We start from the raw sequence: 22,666 nt of genomic DNA on the forward strand, positions 1-22,666 counted from the left end.
GAAACGCAACCATCACATTTGCCACGGTGTACTCCCCGAACTCGGGTCAGTCCTGATTCCTTACCAAGACGATCCACAAAATCATGTTAGAAGCAATGGGGCATGTCCTCCTTGGTGGGGACTTCATTTTATGTGCCGATCCTAGACTGGACAGGAGGGCAGGTAACCCCAATGCAAAGGAACCAGTGGAAGGGGGATGCACAGGGGTGATGGGCATGATGGAAACATACCGATTACAAGATGCATGGAGGGTACTCCACCCGGAGGAAACTGGGTACACTTTCTATTCTGTCCCTCACAATACGTTCACCAGGATCGATTATAGATTCCTGTCCGAGGAAATAAATGATGCTGTCGAAAGCTCTGAGATTGTCCCAGTTACCTGGTCAGATCACGATATGATCACGGTCTGCATACACTGGGATGACCTACCTAAAAAGGGGGGACAATGGAGGTGCAATGAATCTCTTTGGAAGGACCATGTCTTTAAGACTGAGATGGAACACAAGATCAATGAATACTTTAAGACCAATAATACAGGAGAGGTCTCCAAATTGACAGTGTGGGAAGCAGGGAAAGCAACGTGGCGGGGTATTCTAATCAGACAAGGTGCAGATAAAAAGAGGGAAAGAGCCTGGTAGAAGGCAAAATTAGGAATGAGATTTGTCATTTGGAGGAGGAGGCAAGGGGAACTCAAGAAGGGAGGTCCAGCAAGATTCTAGAGGTCAAAAGGAAAAGAGAAGAGCTCTGACTCCTTGAAGTTACAGCTTCTGAGACAGAAGTTTTACGAAAAGGAGGACAAGGCAGATGCATTGTTAGCGGCCCGGCTCAGGGAACAACGTGCAGAACGAAGAGATGTGGAAATAGATCAGGGGGGAAGTCCTCAAAGTGCAACGGGGGGAGACATCCCTGAGGCTTTCACTACTTTCTATGAGACATTGTATAGATCCGAGGTAGACTCCAGACATTTGGGAACGGAAAACTATCTTGCCGCAGTTGAGATGCTGAGACTCTCGGGCGAGGAATCTCTCGCCTTGTGCGCCTTGATCACTGAAGAGGAAATCAAAAATGCAATTAAGAGGCTGTCTCTTGGGAAAGCCCCAGGCGAGAATGAGTACACTGCCGGGTTTTAAAAATCCTTCCTCTCCTCTCTTCTCACATTTTTGGTGGAACTCTTTAATGAGATCCTTGACACTGGGAAGGCCCCAGACTCATTTGTTCGAGCCCTCATCTATGTGATCTTCAAAGAAGGACGGGACCCCAAACAATGTGGTTCATACTGCCCCATATCCTTGTTAAATATAGATGCGAAGATTTATACCAGAGTCCTTTCCGCGAGATTAGAGACGCTCATGCCGCGCCTGATAAATGTAGACCAAGTTTGATTTATATTGGGTAGGCAAGTTGCCGGCACCATGCGAAAGACCCTACATCTGATTAATGAGTCTCGAAAAATGCCAGCGACCCTGCCCTCCTGTCTGTCAATGCAGAGAAGGCCTTTAATAGGGTCAAATGGGGCTGTCTGATGGCGGTCCTCTAAAAGGTAGGAATAGGCCCAAAATTTAGCACAGGGATTCAAGCGATATACACGTCCCCCAAAGCCTCAGTATTCGTGAACGGGGAATACTCCCGTTGGTTTGGACTTGAGGACTGACCATCAGGTGGAAGGACTCCAATTGGGGGGGAAAGAGTATAAGGTGGTCCTATATGCCGATGACCTAATCCTACACATATCAAATCCCACCTCATCCATACCGAGGGCAGTCCAGATAATTGAAGAATACAGAGTGCTCTCAGGCTTCAAAATAAATAGAGCAAAGTCCATCTTGTTCCCCCTGCACGATCTCACACAAGAAGACATGGATAAGTTCTCGCCATTGGGTCTTACGGTAGAAAAGCATATGCTGAAATATCTAGGAATGTACGTAACGAAGGACATTAACAAACTATATGAGGCCAATGCACCCCCCCCCTTCTATCGAGATTCCACACGGATCTGGCTAGATTCTTAAAGAGGCACAGCTACAGCATACTGATGAGGTCCAACCAGACCAAAACACGTGTCTGGGGTTGCTGTTGGTACTCTTTTTCAGAGGAGAATTGCCTAGCATTTCGGTGCTGGACTGCCCCAGGGCAGGACAAGACTGTGAAAGACGGTGAGCTAAAGACTCTGGGTAAGGCTCTCGTAACCAGGACTAATGTCTGCCAGAGGAACTCCCAGGACCCCCCTTGTTAATGGAAAACACATGTGATGACATTGTATATAACAATAACATTCTCGTAAACATACATATAAAAGTCACAGTGCAGTATGTGTTGTCATAACTCTGTGTCCTGGGTGGTTTGCAATGATGATGTGAAAGATAATGACATCCTGGTGATCTCCTGTCGAGGACTAATGAAAATAAAAATATAAAAATGCATAGGTTTCCCTATACTTTCACTTCAACAGTGATCTTGTTTTTGTTCGAATACATTTAAACATCTTACAGTAAATATCCACCACCAACTTTCACCAAAACATTCTTAAAGATCACAAAGTTAATCAAACATCACTTTTAGAGATGTCTATTGCAAAAATAAACATAATACCTTCAAATACAGCATGTGACATGGAGCATAAAATAGATATTGCTAGAAATAGAGTATTCATCAACTGTTAGCATTTATACTAATTTTATAATTAAAAAAGCATACTTGAATGGCAAGTGACGTGTCTGTGGTTTTGGGTAAACTTGTACAAGTCGAAGATTGCCCCTGTTTAAAATTACTGTGACAGGAGACTGTTTGAAAGAAAAGACAACAGTATAGATAACATGCACAAGACACAGGTTTAGCACGCACTAGGTGTTATGTGATAGTAAGCAGTTTCTTGATAAGATAATGATGTTCCCATGTGTTGGCTTTCACTTTTGTGTGTTAAATAGGATGTTGAATACAAAAAAAGGGTTCCATGTAATAATGTTGGCACAAAAATATCGCCATACAAAAATATTGCCGAAAAATTGTCGTTTTTTGTGGCGACATTATTGCATGGAACATGCTGGGGACACCCCTGCAACCCCCACATTTTTTTATTTATTTATTTATTTATTTTATTTTTTTTTGCCCCTGTCGCCATATATATGGTCACCCAAATAATATCGCCACAACATTTTCCCGGCGATATTATTTACGGCGACCATATATGTGGCCATATTATTACCTGATACCAAAAAAAGTAATCCGAGAGAGAAAGTGAATTATTGAAAGAAATGTTCCCTGGAAATTACATTGTGTTTCCCTGTCTGCTTTTGAAGACAGAATGATCAAACGCAGTCAATACTTGTAGTTATTGAATGCACTCTAATCATTCTGCTTGGATGAGAAGAGGTCACTAACAATCTCCATGTGCTAATATATGGTTATTTATAAGTGTATTCAGTTTAGGGTCGTACAAATATTTAATTCATCTTGTATTCAAGAAATGGTCAAAGAGTCAGGAGGTGTATTTTCTAATTTTGTGATGCACAACTGTAACTACACCATTTAGTTAGACATACTGGTAAAGAGACATTGGGGTACCATCGTATTGTACTTGTGAAGATTTTTAGTTTAAGTTGTTCAGCATAGCCAGAAATATGACTTTCTGAAAAAAAGTGCATAAGGGCGCAGAACTAAAAAAAGCTGTGCATGAAACACCAGCCTGCTAACTCGACACATTTCTGCAAATCCAGTAGGCCTAACTATTGTCAACCTATAGTTTCATAACCTGGTTGGTGACACATACACTTGGAGCTGGGGTAATGTGCGCGTGCAGCTTTAGATTGGGGTTTACTTTGAAGCATTTAAGACAGGAAAGGCAGCAGTTGCGAAAGGGCGAGTGACAGTTTTTGGTAAGCGATGTCACATCCTGATAAGAAAGCGGAAGGCTTCGTGCAACTACTGCTGTCTAAGTACATTCGCACTTTTTGGGCCACGGTTGACAACGCATGAAGCTACGGAAAACGTAAATTAAAATGCTAAAGAGGAAAACCTCCAACGCTTCAGACAAGGAGAAATGTCAGAAGCCAAAGGTAATGAAATGATTACTTGATATGTTCCATTGTATGTGTTACTTAAAACCTTATAGAGTAAGAAATGTCCGCTGCTGACGCAGGAAGAAAATTGTCTTGAAAGTGGAGGGACGCCTTAATCTGTTGATACATTTGGTTGTGTCTCCACCTGCTTGGTAGAAATACGTCAGTGAGCATTTTCTAATTAGCATAACTAGTGCAAGCATAATGACGGCTTGTGTGCTGCTGAAGCCTTGAACCCGCTGCCTGGCTGCTGTTGAAATCTAAGCTCCGATCTTATCAATGCATCCTGTCATGCATTTCTGTTAATTATAGTCCATGCAGTTTGTGCGTTCGCTATAGCACAACGTGTGTAGAGTTTTTTTTTTTTTTTTTTAATCTTTGTTTGCATGGAATATGTTAATGGCGTGCAATAACCGAAGGTGCAATGCGAATTAATACGTTTGAGTGCCACGTGTGTTTAGAAGATTTGCTGCAGTGCTACGTGCTTGTTGCAGAGATCCGTGTTCACGTGACTCTTCACGGACCCCAACATACTGGCATGGCCTCAGCCTTTCCTTTCTCCAAGGTTAATAATCCTATGAACGTTGCTAATAGTAAAAGCTACTGTTCTAGAAAGCAATGCACATGTGCCAGAAAGCTCTAGTTATGCGTGCAGAGGTCAATGTCGGTGTCTTCAAACAAGGGCTGTAAAGGCCCTCAACGAAGGGCATAACATGGTAGGCAGAAGAAGCGGTTAGTCATAAACAAAATCGGAAAAAGTGCAACAAAAGCATTGAGGCTTATTCCTCAGCTTTGTTACTGCATGTGGGGATCCTTGACGTATTAGTGTATCTTACTGTGCCGTCTTTAGTAAAAAGGTTTGCCTTGCAATCTTCAGGTGCACATTTTAGCACATTGACCATTTATTCTTTTCATTTAGGCCATTTGGGTGGAAGGGGCCTAGACAGGAGAGAGTCACCAAATGCCACAGGCCTTTCTCATCCTTATGCGCATGCCTGCTTGTTTGACACAAGAGATTGCTTTTTTCCTAGAATATGAAATGTTCTATTTGATATCGCAAACAACAATCACTAAGTCTGTGTCACACAATGTCCATAAACTGCTCATTGTGGGTGTATTTAAATCTTTAAAATACAGCAGTGAAACCCAGTTAAGATTAGTTAGGATTATGTCATTTAGGATCCTTGTAGACTTCAACTTATTGTGGCAATAGTAAAACTACAGTTATCCACCCCTAAAAAGATGTTTAAGGTTTTAATATTGTCATGTTCATTTAGCATGTGATTTGTTTGCTTGGCAAGTTAGTTCTTCAAAATAGGATATTGGTCTCTTCTTGAAAGTCAAATATTCACAAATAATTGCATCTTCTATTACAAAAAGAATTTGGAAATAATCAAGTGCCGAAATTGCAGACATCTCAGCTCCATCACCCAACTAAAGCGTGTGATCCTGCAAAACGTACAAGTCTCATAATGTGTGTAAGAAATGCCAGTCTCTAAATAGAAACATGTTTGTCCCGAAGAGTGATTTAATTCTCAGAGCAACCGCTTTAAAAAAATAAATAAAGCCTAAGTAAATGGTTTACTTGAATGGTGCGCTTCTCCATATGTAATACGTTTGAGAATTCACACATTCCACACTGCAAAGTAATTTGTGTTGACTCATTTATGACAGCACCTCTTGACAATCATAGCGCTTCTCTAATCTCAGTCTACGTTTGGGTGTGCACTCCATCCTAGTAACGTCTAATCCATATCCTCTTCATATCCTGCGGCATATTGACCTTCCTCAGTGCTACCAGTCCATCTCATGTGTCCATTCTCCAGCACTTGTATGTCTGCGAGCCTGCTAATCCGAGTTCTGTATGCCTGCTGGGATTTGAAGACCTATAGATCCTGCTCGTGCCTCCCTAATACAGCCCTTATACCTTCCTTGTGGTTGCTATTGTTAACATGTGTCCTGTACCTATGCTAGAGGTACCCTCATCGTGGACTGTCATTTTTGCCCTTGATATTCCAGTTGTTTCTGTTCCCAGATCCAAAAAATGATTAAGATGGCCTAGGAATGGGCCATTAAAAACAGCACACGCCCACACGTATAACCTGTGTTGGGTGTCCTCAATACTCCCCTACGATAACATAGAGGAACAGCATTGGCGTTGGTGATATCATTTCAACATTGAGGCCAAGAAATGTGAGGAAAATTCGTAATTCCATATTTTAAGTGTCTGTGAGAAAAATACGCATATTAAAGCGTAATGCGTAATCCATTAAAACATTTATAATACCGTTGATCGTTCTAATATAAACATGCACAGGGGTGCATGTTTATATTAGTCAGGTGTTTCCAGACAGCAGCTGGGATGATTTGCTGGACAGTGTTTTTAATGTATTATTTCAGGGTAAAATTGAGAGGAAATAAAGATGGCATCGAGGAGACACAGGGAAAAACTGGAATTTATAGTGGTGGCCTTCCGCGGTGATGTGTTTACAGAAATAATTTTCAAATGCAATATTAATCTGTAACTAGCATTGAAGTAGAAGGTGGCCACTCATGTTGTTTGTACCCATGATGCAGTGACACTTCAAAGTTAAACACATAGCATCGTTGTCCTATGTCTTGCTGTATTAAATGCTGAATGGAGCTTTTGTTGGATGTGTATTTGTCCTAACATATTGGGCTTTATTCCGAGTGGGGAGGTAAGGGATACCGGGCACTGGAAAGGAGACCGGTGCCGGTAATCCCTTACCGCCCTACTACGAGGTCCCTTAGCGGGTCCCTTCCTTAACGCCTGGTCGGACCAGGTGTTAAGGACGGGACCCGTTAAGGGACTTCAGAGCTAATAACGGTACCGCAAATTGCGGTACCGTTATTCGCTACTTCCCCATTCCCATTGAGCCCTATTGGGGCTCAAATGGGAATGGTTTTTTCAATGGGGACTTACTGGTCCCGCAAAGGTCGGACTACACCGGTAAGTCCCCATTGAACGAGACCGGTGTTGGTACTGTTATTGGAGGCAGTAATGGCGCAAATAGCACCATGAATACCTCCAATCTCGGAATAAGGCCCATTGACACTCAATGAGGAAGCACCGTCCGTGGATATAAGTAGACTGTGTTTTATTCTTTTACTTGTACACCATAGTTACTTGTACAGGCCATAATTACGTTTCCTAGATTGTCGCTTTGGGGCGGAAAACTCTAAAAACGGCAGATGATGGAAGATGAGCAAAAATGTCCTTCCTCTGTCTTGTTTTGACGTTCAAAAAATGGCGGCTTCAAATATGAAAGAATTGGGGTGTGTTTAGGGAGATTGTGACTAACCAACAATCAGTTTAATCTAGGGATGCTTAGTATTCCAGCATAGGAGTTTCTCCCCAGGGAGTACATCCCAGACATGTCTGCGGATGTACTGGTCAGATAGCTCATTGAGTTAAGCACTCCCTTCTGAGAGGTGTGTTAAGCCTACAGTTTCTGTCTGGTTCATGTGCCGGTAGAATCAACTGAATCTGTCGTTTTTTCCAACGCTAATATAATCAATATCATGAAATGGGATCAAGTGTGTTTTTGTCAGTGCTTTGAAACATTAACAAGCGTGGGACAGGGGTGCCATTTGCAGCATGCTTCATCAGTATTATAAAAGAAAAAGTGCAGGACAGACAATAGGCCACATAATTCAGTGAAATGATCTCTGTTACAAATAGGATCTATGGACCGTTTGTTTTTTGGACCGAGTTACCTGACTGCTCAGCCCGACTAGGCATCTCATTGTGAGAGGTATACAAGGTCGAGTTAGCATGAGTGTACCGTCCCATTTGTAAAATATAGGGTCCTCACCACTGTAAATATGTATTGCCTCTAGTTCGGGTGGGTTTCTCATCCGGATCGGGGTTAGAAGCCTGTGACGGAAATGTTCAAGGGAGAAAAGACTGAAAATTATTTTTCCAAAAATAACCTTAGGTCTTTTCTCCATCTAACATTTTTGACTTGGCCCCGGGCCTGCCCCCACCCACACCCACACCCCCATCCCCAAACCCCTACTTACCTTGCGGCGGTAAACTTCGCTGTGTGCCGCCGACTCGCTGTGTCCCTGCGACGCCTGTTCCCTTTCACTTCCGTGATCGGGAACCGGCACTGCAGGGTCCGTTCCTTTTTATTTTTTTTTATTTTTTTATTTGGGATCAGCTGCTGGGGACACCCCCCCCCAACCCCTGCTTACAATATAGTGAACAATGGTGCGGGGGACACCCCCGCGGCCCCTGCAGCCCTTAGCAACAAATGAGGAATTTGGTCAAACTTTTCGGCCATTCTGAAATTTCGAACGGCCGAAATTCAGCCAAAAAAACTCCCTTTCGGGCTTTGTTTTGTGGGCTTTTTGGACGTTTCCTTCTCTCATACTAAGCCTTGAAATCGCACATGCCTACACCTCAAAAGGCTGCCATAGATGAACATCGGAGCATTCATTACTCACCTGCAATAAGGACATTGCACCACTATTCAATTATGTGAGCCACTTAAAGGGGTGTCAATGTTGGCTAACTTCTTCTAAAATGTCTTTCAATGCCACTTTACAGTCGTTATTTGAATATGAAGAGTTCATAGCTCTATGTTCATTTTATGCACCGGTGAGCTAGACCCTTTTCTGTATTTTATCACTTGCTTTGAACCACAACATCTGGCTTAAAATGCATTATATTAAACTGCATACACATTTCTCACTGCAAATTACGAGCTGCATTTTAGCATGTTTTTTTTTCAACTGACCAGATTCTGCATTGTTATAAATATCGAAAGCAACAACATTTTCTTGCCTCAAAATAAGCAAGAAATCCATTTTCTTTTTAATGAGATGTGGAGCGGCAATGTGGTAAACCGAATAAAATGCAGCCTGCTGTTCTTAAAAAGTAAATCAGTGTTTGACTTTGTTACTCTTTTTGGTCACAGATCTTCTCAGTGACTTGCAATAAAATATCCTTCTAACATGCATCAGGGGTTCTTTTTCCCAGGGTTCTATGTTCATTCATCCCCAGTATTTATTTCGCTGCTTGTTTGCCTGAAATTTGTAGCCGAAAAAACGAATTGAATTTTTGTTTATCATTATTTCCCCCCAAACCCACCTCCCCTATCATTTATTCCCTATACCCCACCCCACCCTACCCCTTATATGCCCTTACTCCCCTCCATATTTTTCAATGTTTTTTTTGCCACTAAATGTTCGGCTAAAAGCGCCATGAAGAAAAACAGGCGATTGATGAACGCCATTCCTTTTCCCATACACCACACCTTTCTATCTCTTCTTTGGCATTCGCCTGTGTAACAGCTTTACTCTCATACAGGCAAAGTAGATGATGGCTCCTCCTCGAAAAAAAAATACTTTCATCAAAACTAAAGGTGCAAATGGCAAACCTTCACATAAATGTCAACATGTCAAATGATATCAAAGCATAACTTCACATCACGATAGAACGTGGTATGCTTGTACGTACCGTTTATACTCAAACGTATTTTGGAGTGCCATTCTTTTTTCAGTTTTTGACATCTGTCAGACCACTGTTTCCGTCCACCCTCAATGAAGTCTAAAAATCTGATAGCCCAAACTGACACCACGATGAGCACAGCCCTACATGCCTTTTGCTGTCAAAAATCTGAAACATGTTTTGACAGTCACTATTCTGTCTTATTATTGGACCTTCAATTCAACATTCAAAGTGAGCTTAATGTTGGCGGTTTTATAGCCAACATGCTAAACATGCTAAAATGCAGCTCGTAACAACAGTATGATGTTCTGTAGTATTCACAATGTATCAACGACCGCCATTATGCCTGTACCTTGTAACTAAGTTTTTTGCAAGTAAGAGCGCCTCAATGCCCTTGGGCTGCTTGCGCGCTATATAAATATAAATAAATAAATAGCAAACAGGGCAATGAATATTAACCCATCCTCCCCCTTTTAATGACAACAACCTTCTTGCTCAACCAACACAAACTACAGCCTTATTTACCTTTATGGCCTCCTTCAACAACTCACCCAGCTCTGATCTCACTCTGGGACTCTGGAAAACTCACTGTCCACTTTGACTCCCACCATGCCCATCCTCAACTGATTGCGGTCAATGAAACAAGCATCCCCTCACATGACACTGCCACTCTTCTTGCAGTCTTGCACCAACTCTGCTACCTTGCTTCACTCCCCTCACTGTCTAGGAATGGTAGTAATGTTGGTCTCCTGATCAGCAAACTGAAATCCTTCCCTCTCACTTCTCATTTCAAATCCACACACTAGCCCACATTACTATTGTCCTCTTCTACTTGACAATTAGAACACTTAAACTCACTTTCTATGATCTTGACTCCTTTCTCAAATCTCTTTCCGCTGAAGTCCCAGTCATACTCACTGCAACTTCACCATCCCCAACATAAACTAAGCCCACACACTCTAGCTGGACTGTGTTCACTCTGACCAGTCTCTGGTCAACTCCCACAACACGCTGATCCACAATTGTGCCAGCTCACTCAATCTTACCATTATCTACTCTTCAAACATGTATTCTCCCTCCTCTGATGACCCATAATCCTATAAGCATTTACATCTCCAATGTACTGTACGTGTCCCTCCTCCAGCCCCCTTCCCCTCTCCTTTGAAAATCAATAACCCACAATTCCCTATCTGTCTAGACCAAATCAAGACTTCACTCCACCACTTCTTGCAGATTAAACTGAATCGGCACTTCTGGGGTTTAATTTAGCACCGGCAGCTGCCTTTGAGCACCATTAATGTACTAGCTCCTTCACGCCCTTCCAACCATGCCCTCAACCCTAAATCTCCCCAGCCATCCAACAGCTGAGAACAACCATGCTCCTCAACCTATAGCACTGGCTTAAAGACCACTCACCTTCTCTCTTTGCTTCCAGAAATGAATCACTGTTTGGTTTCACTACTGCTTTGGACTCATAAAAGTTCAACTATTGCACTTAATTTATCTCTTCCCTCTTCTTTCATTCTCAAAAGTGAATCATGGCGCTTCAGTCAAAGCAATCTCGCTAACATCAGCTCTGCTTTTTCTCCTATTCACACCTCACTGACAATGTTGCCAGCAACTTCTCCTCCAAAAACTCTATGATACCTGACACCTTGTCTGCCCTACTCCCTCCCCCTTTTGTTTCCTTCTCTCAACCAGCCATCCACCCTCAACCTTTCCTCGTCAATGGAATTTTGCCCAGCCACCTAGGCTGCACTTGTTAGTGTTATGGTTGAAGTTAGCACTAACCTTCTTCCAAGTAGACAGTCGAGATGTTGCTCCCTTTGTAGACAATGAAACAATCCCAGCAAGTATTTGACCCCTGGAATAAAACAGGAGGTTGTATACTCCCAGGGAAACCCTCTAGGGGACTACAACCCAGATGGTACCAGATGAATGGTAGAGCTGAAGACTGAAGGGATGATCCAGGAAGAATTTCAGTTGTAGCAATATTGGGATTGGTGGAAATCAAATGAGCAGTCCACAAGATGAATAACGGCAGCACGAGTAGCCCAGGTGATATTGCAGAGGGATTCCGTTATCGGAAACCTGGAGAAAGTAAGCAGCAAAGTAAAGGCAGGGAAGCTGTAGTATGAACGGGAAGGAATCAGAAAAAGGATTGGGAAGTTGGCACCAGCGTCTGGATAACAGCAGGGAAGACACCATAGTGTGGGCACCATCTGAAGGAAAGGGAGCAAGTGAGGAGCAGAGATGCGAGTCACAAGTACATTTCCCACGAGTAAGGAGCTTGGTAGTGGGCACTGGAGAAATGACAGCTGCGAGGACTCAAGGGCAAAGGCGCCAGCGTCAGAAAAGCAAGGCCATTCGGCAAGCGGGACTCCGATACACACACAGGAGCATCAGTGCTATTGGAGTAGCGATGCATCCGACTCACCCGCTCTGATCATTTTTGAGTTCTGCTGTGGAGTAACCTCTGGCAACTGAGTGCTGCCATCTTGGAAATAACCTAGACCATCACGACTAGTACTGTCCTGAGTCCCAAGAGAGTGCCATGTTGGAATGATGTTCAATGGTCTAACTGCATGCTTCCATCTATGCCGTATAGACCATGACGGTCTACATTTCATGAAGGTACTGCCACCTGACTCATGGGCTGTAAAACCCTAGTGATCTCCTCCTGGCCCCTTCACACCACAGTCAGCATGCTGGCACCCCACACCTACTCCTGCCTCTCTCCTCTTTTCAATTGTTCACTTTCCTCTGGTATTTTCCCCACTTGTTTGAAGGTGGCCACCATCATACCTATTTTGAGATAACCCTCAGCCGACCCCAGCAACGCTGCTAACTATCCACCCATCTCTTTCCTTACTCATTTCGCAACATCCTTCAACATGCAATCCTCAACTACATCACTGTCTTCTGGGACGCCAACAGCTCACTGATCGTTTTACACCTGGTTTCCATCACAGACACCGCACATAGACAGTGGTTACTCACTTTTGATACAGTGGCTATCATTTCCTCCTTGAGACTCTCACAGATTTCAGAACACCATATTCTCTTTACTAGCCTCATAAAGGACTGCTTACTCCTTTTCCATGTCCTGGAACATAGGGACCTCCTCTGCCAGCCCACTGCTGGTAGTGGTTCTGGGTGGGTCTGTCCTTGGCCCCCCTCCTATTAACACTTTGCACCAAAATCATTTTCTTGAATCTGATCATTATATATTACTTATGGTACTGAAATCTTCTCTTTCCCCAGCTCCACACCTAAGATGTCATCTTGCATCAGTAACTGCCTCTCTGATACCCATTACTGAATGTTTTTGCTTTGTGTTATTGTAGCACCTGTGAAGCTGAAGTCCTCTTTCTCTCAGGATCATTATTCCTTCTCCCTTTCCACTGACCAACTTCCTATATTGCGCAAGACTAACCATCTTTGTGTCCTCTTTGAGAGTGCTCTGAAACGTCCAGCATTGTATCACCTCGTCTTATACAGCTTCGAGGCTTAATCTCTTAAACCTCTGTAAAATCTTACCCAACTCACTTTTCACTCTTGTCCTCAGCATTGCTGCTTCATTTTCTTGACGGGACTCTTTGTCTTTCACGTTGCTCCTCCCAACAAGGCATTTAACTTTTCACCTGTGCTCTCTATACCCTCCTAAAATCCTCAGCCATCCACATGCACCGCCGTCACTTAGGACTGCTATTCATTTAAAATATCTCCTTATTAAAATTCCTTCTTCCCTCAGAGGCTAGCCCACCCCCCCCCCTCACCCCAACTGGTTGAATCTGTCTCTGCTCAATCTAAACATCCGTGATCATCTTGTGCTGTCTGCTCATTTCGCTTCTGTGCTCTTCTGACACCCCATGACTGGTGCTGCCAACCTCTGGACTCATAAACATTCAAAAACGAATTACGTATACAAAAACTACTATACCAATATGTAGCAATACAAGAGATAGTACAGCAATGAAATGTACATGGAGAAATGTGGACTTTCAAAATAAGAATGCAAACTGAGCTTTATTTTTGAATGTTAATGAAATGTTCATGAACCAAGTGTTTGCCATTTTTGATTGTACAAGAAATGCAAATAATTAGTGCCACAAGACCCTCTAAACTCACTAACACACAACCACAAACCGATGGGCTCTGTGAATGCTACAGGCACTTTAACCCTCTATTGGATACTACAAGACAGGAAATCATGCAGACACACATCATCTCATCAAATACAGACTGTGAGGTGATCAGGAGAGCTGTTGGTACTCTGAACCGCTGCCGTGATCACCCCCCACAAACTAAAACTGGGAGGTGATAGGGAAGGCTGTTAGGCTTCTGATCCCCTTCCAGTACTATCCCATCGCCTACTTTCTGACATACACAAAATGTCTGGTCAAAACAGCTCAGGGATTCAGTGCTCAGAAGAGAACATTATAAGTGCCACAATGTCATGTGCGCATACACATCTCATGTAACAGAGCATCGCATTACAAATATCGCACCCTCAAACCTGACTGGATACAATGTTACTGATTATTCCTTCTTACTCTTCACATATCGTAATGTACCCAACCATATAAAAACAGCGCTGCAATGAATGGAAACTAAAATATTTGGTTAGATCAGAGTTAGTTGAGAACTAAAGAATGTGAGAAATAAACTCAGAGATAACCACTAAAGTGTCACTTCTTCTTACTATGTTTGCTTAAAAGCACAAGCAGACAAAACAGAGTTACCTTATCATTTCTAGTTACCTGGGAAATACAAGAAAATCAAGAAAGCAATATGGATGTGACTTGTGGAATTTATGGGGAAAAGTAAAGCAGCCATACGCCCTCCCATCAATGTGGTAAGATTGCCAGACCTACTATTTGAAAACGTGGGTTAGAAATCTGTTGCTCCAATAACATAAGACACATAACACGAATTCTGCATTTTGCTGATTGACCATTTATTCAGATGGGCCATGGTAAAATTAATGCGAGACATAAGAACCTGCAAAGAGATAGACTTATGGAGCAAATGTTCTAAATAGAAGGGCTGATGCAGAAAAACAAAACACATGAGACAAAAAAATGTGCTTCAAAATCTTTATTAACAAACAGAATTAGTGATTTGTGAAGAACTCCTTTGAAGAAATAATGGAGATCTTAACAAAAGAGGATAATCTCTGAGAGCAGATTCCATAAAGAATGTTAGAATAGTGTTGGATGCTGAATCTGGTCGGTAGAAGTGGCTTGACTATAACGGGCGACGGGGCGGCTGTTAGGGAGATTTCTCACACAAGTGCTTAATTCCCTCTACCTTACGGCCCTCCAGATCTTTTGGTATATTTTGGGACTTTGAACTTTTCATTTTCAATGTGTTTTACTTTTGTGTTCTTTGGTTATGGAGTGTTAAAACAATTCCAGTGGCATCATCGTTTTCTGTGTGTCACACAGCACCTTCAGTGCAGTGGCACAGCAGTCTCTTCCCGACTCCCCAAGGTTTAAATACCTCCTCTGGGACTGACTACTGTCTCCCAGAGTATGTAAAGTTAAATTGGCTTTACTAGTCTTTTTAAATTTACTGACCCAGCACACACTATCTTCCTATAGAGTGCTGGAGGGGTTGCTTTGCTTCCCCTGAGTCAACACACGCATGCAATAGTAACATTTTACCTTTTTTTTTCCTAATTTAAATGGCTAGTGGCAGTGGTTTAGATCAAATACCGTGATTTTTCCCGACCGCTAATAACGGTAGCTAACAATCGGGTCAGCCATGTTTTTCAATATGGCGCCCAAGACCTATCTGTAAAAACAGACTCCGGTCATCTTTTTTCGCCATTTCTTTTAGGAAAAGTCCTTCTTGTGTTTGTCTCTGCGTGCCAAATCAGTTTTGGTCCCTTTGTTAGTTGGCCTTTGGCGGGCTTCAGTGCTGAAGCCCTCCTCTGGCTCCTGAGTGTCTGGGGTGAACAGGATGTGAGGGCAGTGCCCGAAACTTCCTGTACTTCGTCTCCTAGGAGACCTGAATGCACTCTGGCGTGATTAGCTGGCTGTCCGGCAAGGACAGCCACCCTGCTGTGTGAGTGACAGCCAGGCTGGAATGAATTGGGGAAAACTGTTTAAAAGCAGGTCTCTGGGACTTGGAAAGCAGAGTCGACCACTGGAACGAAAGAACCGAAGACGAGCTGTATTAAAAGGACTGCTGCAATTCCTGGTCGACCGGTGAAGCCCTGCTGCATGTCCAAATTGCCTGAAACTCCAATCGACAGAGAAGCCCTTCAAGGTTAACTTCTTCCCTTGAGTTCGGTGGGAACAACCAACTTGTAAGCCACCTGGACACCGTGCCCATCTGGTCCAATTTTAATCAGAGTGCTGTTGATAACCAGATAGCCAGAGGGAAGGAAACCAGCTTGTGGACTTTAAGGCACTCACACCTTAAACCGACGTCTTGCTATAGCTTTTGGCCTCATCTCTGGGCAGTGCAGGAACCTCCCGAAGTCTTCCTTCTTGTCCCCACGACTGAAGCTCAGGAACAGCGAGATCTGCTTGAAATAAGGTACTATCCAAACGCGGTCCGGAAATATTTTTGGCCATCGAGAAAGTGCGTGAAACTTTCCTCAACTTTGAAGGCTTGTCCTTCCCTAAACATTTGTCAAACTTTTCGCATAGCCAAATTCTTCTAAACCCTGTGGCAAAGACTTAACCGTTATCTACCAGAACTGTGCTATCCTATACAAATACTCAGAACCATTGACTTTGGCCCAGGCCAATGAGAAGAATTGCTGGTTGTATTTAACTGAAACCCTTTGCCCTGCCTATGAATGTATGTGGGCTGTCTATTCTTATAATCTTGCCGTTGTATCCCTTGAATAAGTATCTGGAGTGCCATTTTGCTCCCACTTCACATGAGCTAAACTGTTCATTTACTTACGGGTTGGATTTTTGTGGTGTATTAGTTTGTGATATTGAGCTGCTTATGCTAGTGTAATGTTTTCTAACTTTTTCTAACTGACTGAGTAAATAAATGTGTATTCTTTTACCAAGAAACCTTGAGTAAGTGTTTACTTGAATCACTGTATTAGTTGGTCCTTTGTGTAACTTGTTCTACTGCTCACTTAAACTCTTGAGATAAGTCTGGCTGCTCAGCCGTTGCTACCACCTTAATGTGTAGTACAGGCTTGCACCAAAGGTGAAATTGTGCTTACACTTGTAGTCTTAATTGGGTACTGCAGGTGATTCTGCCTAACAGCTGCACCCCCCTGAACCCACACCCATCATGGACCAGTGGCCTGTTGCAGCTGAGAAAGTTCTGTTCCCCAGCGCATATGCCCAACGGCCATGCAAGGCTGGGTGGCTTTTGATTCCCCAGTCTTGCATGGCCCATTGGGGATCCAGGCTGGGGAACTGCATATTTGTATGTGCAAGGGAGTGCTCCTGTGCCTCCCCACACATACAAACAGATCAAGCGCCGTGTCAGAAGTGGTCCAGCTCCTGCACACATGGAAACAGGAAGCAGGCTGTCCGTTTCTTGGTTTCTGTTCGTGCACTACACGAGCCAACGGATTTCGTGGAGGCAGCAGAGTGGAGCAGAGTTTGCATTGGGATGCATGCAGGTAAGCATTTTTTAAATGATCTTTGATTTTCAATGTGTGTGTAAATGGAACATGTATGGGTGCGTGGGTGAATGAGAGAGTGGATGATTTGCGTGAATGAGCAAGTTAATGTGTTTGGGCATGTTTTTGTGCAAGTCAGGCGAGATGATTTTGGTAGTTAGGGGGAGGTGTGGAATGGTGGATGAGGGGTTGCGGGCAAGAGTAGTGAGAGCAACATTATGTAAGCAATGCTGTTGATTTGATTTCTAATGATATGTGTTATTGCGTGGCTAGGCGCGCATTGTGGTACAGCCAGACTAGCTATTTCATACTGTGGCATGACATTTTATTTGCTTGGAATCTTTGATAAAGTAATCATGTTAAGTCTTATTACATAGCTAGGGCAGCCGGTCTAGCAATTTCTTAGTGTGGCATGACAGTTTGTTTCCTGGGCATCTATGATAAAGTATAATAAAGTATGCATGTATTATTTCGTGGCTAGACTGGCTAGTCACTCTCCTACCAAGTGGTCACTGCCTGGCGCTTACCAGCTGCACTTCAACTTGCTCTCTGGATCTTCCCCCTCTGTTGAATCTCTAGCACTTACCCACCTCCCATGTCCTTTCTCTCTGCACTTGCATGTTCTGAATGTTCACAAGGCCTAGTAGGACCACTTCTGCCTTTTGCTCATCGTTGTTATTTTATTCCACTTTCTTGTTTTGTTCCCTTGTTCCCTCCCCTTTTCCCTGTGGGCATTTGAAACACAATTTATTGATGTATGAGCGCCTTACAAATGCACAATAAATAAATAAAATAAATAAATACATTTTGGGGCAGCCTGGCTAGCCATTTCTTAATATGGCATGACATTGTTTTCTGCACCTCTTTGATAATGCAAGCATGATGAGTGTTATTACCTGACTGTACTGCCATTTTGGTACAGCCAGTCTAGCTATTTCTTTGTCATGGCATTTTCTACTGGGCATCTTTAATAAAGCATGCACTATACATTGTATTATGTAGTTAAGATGACATTTTGCGCAGCCAGTTCAGCTGCATCTTTTGAGTGGTATTTTTTACTTTGCATCAGTAATTTCTTTTTTGTTTTAATGAAGTGCTTTAGTTTAACAAGGAACTTTTCACCAAACAAGAATTAAAGCATAAACACTTTCACATGCATAAAAATACAGAAGCATCATGATAAATGCATTACTATCAATCCCTTATCAAAATGTAAACCATTATTAAACCTGTGCATACAAATAGAAAATAATCATAAAAGCCACATTAACAAAAACAAAAAAAAAAGGAAACCAGAAATGTTAAAACACTATTTCTTCTAGGTTCCTTCATGGTATAATCATAAAGAAAAATACAGTATAAAACTACATAAGAATAATTATAACCCCGTTCAACAATTGACGTTAGCACCATCATGGAAACAACTCTTTTTAAAAGTGCAGCGCAGCAAATATCCAGCCATTTCATTTATGATTTAAAATCTATTGCCAAACTAAGCCACATGATACAAATGTATAATCCTGGACTAGATTATTAAAATATATGCACGACGAGGAGTTAATACGTGACATTTAAGTAAGAGGTGGCAAATAGTTTCCTCTTCTGTACAATGCCTGCAAGTCCTCAGTATGTGTTCAATCCCCTCCCTTCTTCCCATAATCTCTTTAGTGGGAATGAGATTGAAACGCAGGCGAAAGAATTGCATATACCAATATTGTCCTGGAAACCTTGGCAAATAATGAGGGAAAACCCCAGGATGCTTGACGTCTAACAATATTCCACAGTACAGACGATACCCACAAACCTCCTCAACAGTGGTTATCCAATCAGTCTCCCACAATTTTTGTTTTGCTCTAGCCGGCACCATCTGCAAAAAGTCAAGGCTCAAACCATAATGTGTTATATACTCTTGACACTTTGACCTTTCACAACCACTTATTCAAAGGTCTACTAAGCCATTTGTCCATTAATTGCCTCAAATGCCACCAAATTGAGGCCTCGTATGCAAAAGCTATTTTTTACTAGCATCATCAAATTCTTCCATTTCACCACTACTGCAATATACAGTAAGCCCAGTTCATACCTTAGTATTTGGGCTGGGACTCCCTGAGGAAGCTTTAAGTCTCGCCACCAAAACAGGCCCTCATGTTTTATCCAATCTATATATATATATTACCCCACCGCCCTCAAATGGAGTATCCGTATGGCGAGTTCATTCGTATACGCAGAAATTGTACAAAGATTGAAACCTTTGATTACGAATGCGCTCTCATAGCTAATAGTTTCAAACAACGTGGTTATCCCAAAAAAATTCTGGAGAGATCCTTCCTGAAAGCGAGAAGTATGGATCGCTCACAGCTATTGTTGCAGGAAACTACTGAACATATTACCACTGATTTGAATCAGACACGTCTCATTTTAACATTTGGAGCCAAATAACATAGTATACGTAAAGTCTGCAACGCCATTGGCACATTCTGAAATCTGATGAACATTTAAACACCATTTTGGGCGACCATATTAATATTACTTTTCGACGGTCGACCTCAGTCAAAGACACCTTAGTTCCTAGTTGTATGAAGCCCATTGAGAATGTTACAACCAATGCCTGGCTTAATACTAAATCTTGCGGCTTTTACAAGTGCTCCAAATGTAAAGCATGCACATACGCTGCTAACAAGACCCATTATACCCATCCCATTTTGGGTACAAACATTAAGATCGCATCCAGAATTACTTGCGATACTGATCATGTGGTATATGTTCTTAATTGTCCTTGCAACAAGTGGTATGTTGGCAGTACCAAAGGCAAATTGAAACTTAGGATATTTCAGTATATTCGGGCCATCAGAAATACTGACTCCAATTATCCGATGGCTTTGCATTTTCAGTCCCAACATGACAATAAACTTGAGGGTTTTTCCTTCTTTGGGATCCTCACAGTGCCCAAGTCACCAAGAGGAGGCAATCGAGAATTATTGCTAAGGCAACTGGAGACTAAATCTATTTTGGACCTTGAGACCAAGAAACCCAGGGGTCACAACCTGGATGAAGAATTATATACTTTTCTGGGAACCTAAGAGCACACATTGTGATGTATTATTATTTTTTGCATGTACTCTTGCTCCTTTTCTGGGTTCCTAGATACAACATTCTCCCTTTGCCCTATGATAATCCGATTATTTCATCATTCTATTTTGCCTTGGACACTCCCTTGATACTTTATCTGATACCTTTTTGATACTTTTCTGACATTTGTTTGTTGGTGATTTCTTCATTAACTATGAGTGGCCTGCTCTATATCTACATTTCTATCTGGTTTTAATATGTATTTTAGTAGGGAGTATATCTATCTTTTTAGATTGATAATCATGTATTATATTGTCTTTTACACAGTGTTTTTTGGACTCTTTTTAGACACAGTCTACTCATATTGCATCTGCCTCGTATTTTGAAATCATTTGTTTAGGGTACAATGGATAAAATAGGTACACTGCATTTTCATGAGCAAACGGGCCTATATAATATGTGTGCACTTTTTAGGTGATTTTTAAGGAATATTAAGAAAGCTATGTGCCCCTTAAGTTGGAGCATTTTTATAGTCTATGCACTTTGCACTTTACTGTGGATCTATATATGTTTTTATCATTCTTTAGCTGTCCATGGCTGCACGTCCTTCTGCCATCCTCCTTGTTTTACATGGGAGGTCAGGCTGGTTTTTAAATACTGTGACTACACGAACCGTGCACCCATGGACGTAGAGCACTATGCTCATCATGTTTGCTATACAGAATGAAACTTTGATCCCCATGTATTTCCGCTTCTTTCCTCCTTTTCTCCCTTCCCTGTACCCTGTCTACCTTTACCTTCCAGATTATTGCTGCTATGTACTTCACACTTTGCACTTTATCTTTAGCACTTTGCAGTTCGCACTATTGTGCATGCACTAAGCACTTTATCCTTGGTTTAATATTGCTATACATCAGCGGCAATACTCAAATTTGTAAATCACCATTTATAGCGCAGCATTTTATCTAATGGTTTTATTTCAGACTATTATGGTCAGTATGAGGTAACACTTGGTCACTACAATATGGCCGATTGCTTTTTCTCTACTTTTGAGCTATGTGGTGTATGAGACACTCTATACATTGTAACCAGAGAGTTTGCATTGTGTTTATATGAGTCCATTTTCTGTGTTTACCCTACTATCGTGAACAAGCGGTCAGTTGATCGCGAAACGCGCCGATGTAACCTTTTTATCCCTTGCCATGCACCTTTTATGAATAAAGAACATTTGGTGCTACCTGACTCTTGCCGTGCAGCCCCTTATTGCCAAGTACTGGATTTACTGGACCTGGCTGCTCTTGGGAGTGCATTCTGCAGATTTGGCCCTCTTTTGGGCTTCATTTTCGTTTGAAAATATATATATATGTATATATATATTCAATGAAGAAACGTTGTTAAAGGAACGTTATGGTTAAGTTGCACTAATAAAAACCTATGAAATTCAGTAAAAAAACGTTGTTAAAAGGACGTTAAGGTCACAAGTAAAATCGAAAACCCTCAGAAATTCGCCAGTTATGGTAAGCTATGCAACCATAACTCACCCCACTACCGTGCACTGCTAAGACTAACACCAAGGACATCAAAGATGATATCACAAATATCATTGATGACATCACTGATGGCATCACATGTCTAGCCCCTTCTTTTTTCTTCAGTGCCATATCTAGGCCTGGTGGTTTTATTTACTGACAGTCAGAAACGTAACTATCAAAAGGTATTACATTTATAGATATTGCTACTCTCCCATGTTCTTACACTACTTTCCTTAGAATTTAATTGCATCTTATGATGTGCATATATAGGGGAAGAAACATGCCTGAAACACAGCAATCATTTTTGTGCATGAAAACAATCATTTAGATTATACACAGTTGCTAATGATACTGCCTCTTGTTTGCTTACTTTACTCTCCATATATAAGCCCCATATTTGTATGAATGTTTATGTTTATGTTTTGTGTGTGTAAGTGATTTCAATCCGGCACTTCACCTAAGTCAATGCCTAGCGTGTAATGCACAGCTGAAACCCTTATTTATTTATTTGCGTCTAAAAGTCCTTTTATTCTGAACGATGTACCACTTATATCACACCCCTCTCTTGGAACCACCCCGGTCACACTGAACCAGGAATCAGGCTGGTTTTCAAAGTTAAAATATTTATTTATATATTCACAATATAATCACACTATTCTTAATGGGGATACAATAATCACCAATGGGGTGATGTCACACTAAGCAATCTCTTTAATCACACGGAGTAATGATGAGCAAAAACAATGCAGCACAGCAATACTTTTGTGAGTGTGTGTTCAAATCAAACAGCAATGTGGTTACTCTTTCCCCCTGCACACCCCTCAACCCCCCAATATGCAGTGTACAGAGATAGAAGGAGAGATAACAGGGTTCAGGAATGCAGAATTCAAATACAATGTCAATCCAAATTTCCCCCCAGCAAACA

General features: G+C 42.0%; 1 protein-coding gene across 4 annotated transcripts in view; it reads left to right on the forward strand.

Annotated features, from left to right (window-relative positions):
* The window catches only part of SAMSN1 (SAM domain, SH3 domain and nuclear localization signals 1), a 1,266,558-nt gene that overhangs the window by 763,914 nt on the left and 479,978 nt on the right, over positions 1-22,666 (forward strand). Inside the window, exon 1 of one of the 4 annotated variants that reach the window (XM_069636420.1) lies at positions 3,907-4,055. The exons of the other annotated variants lie outside the window; for them this stretch is intronic. Coding sequence (XP_069492521.1) covers positions 3,999-4,055 — 57 coding nt within the window. The 5' untranslated portion in view covers positions 3,907-3,998. Of the gene's footprint in view, positions 1-3,906; positions 4,056-22,666 lie in introns of those variants that run through there. 4 annotated transcript variants of the gene reach the window in all.

The sequence above is a fragment of the Ambystoma mexicanum genome, chromosome 7p (assembly GCF_040938575.1).
Source record: "Ambystoma mexicanum isolate Mex_15411 chromosome 7p, UKY_AmexF1_1, whole genome shotgun sequence".
Taxonomy (NCBI): Eukaryota; Metazoa; Chordata; class Amphibia; order Caudata; family Ambystomatidae; genus Ambystoma; species Ambystoma mexicanum.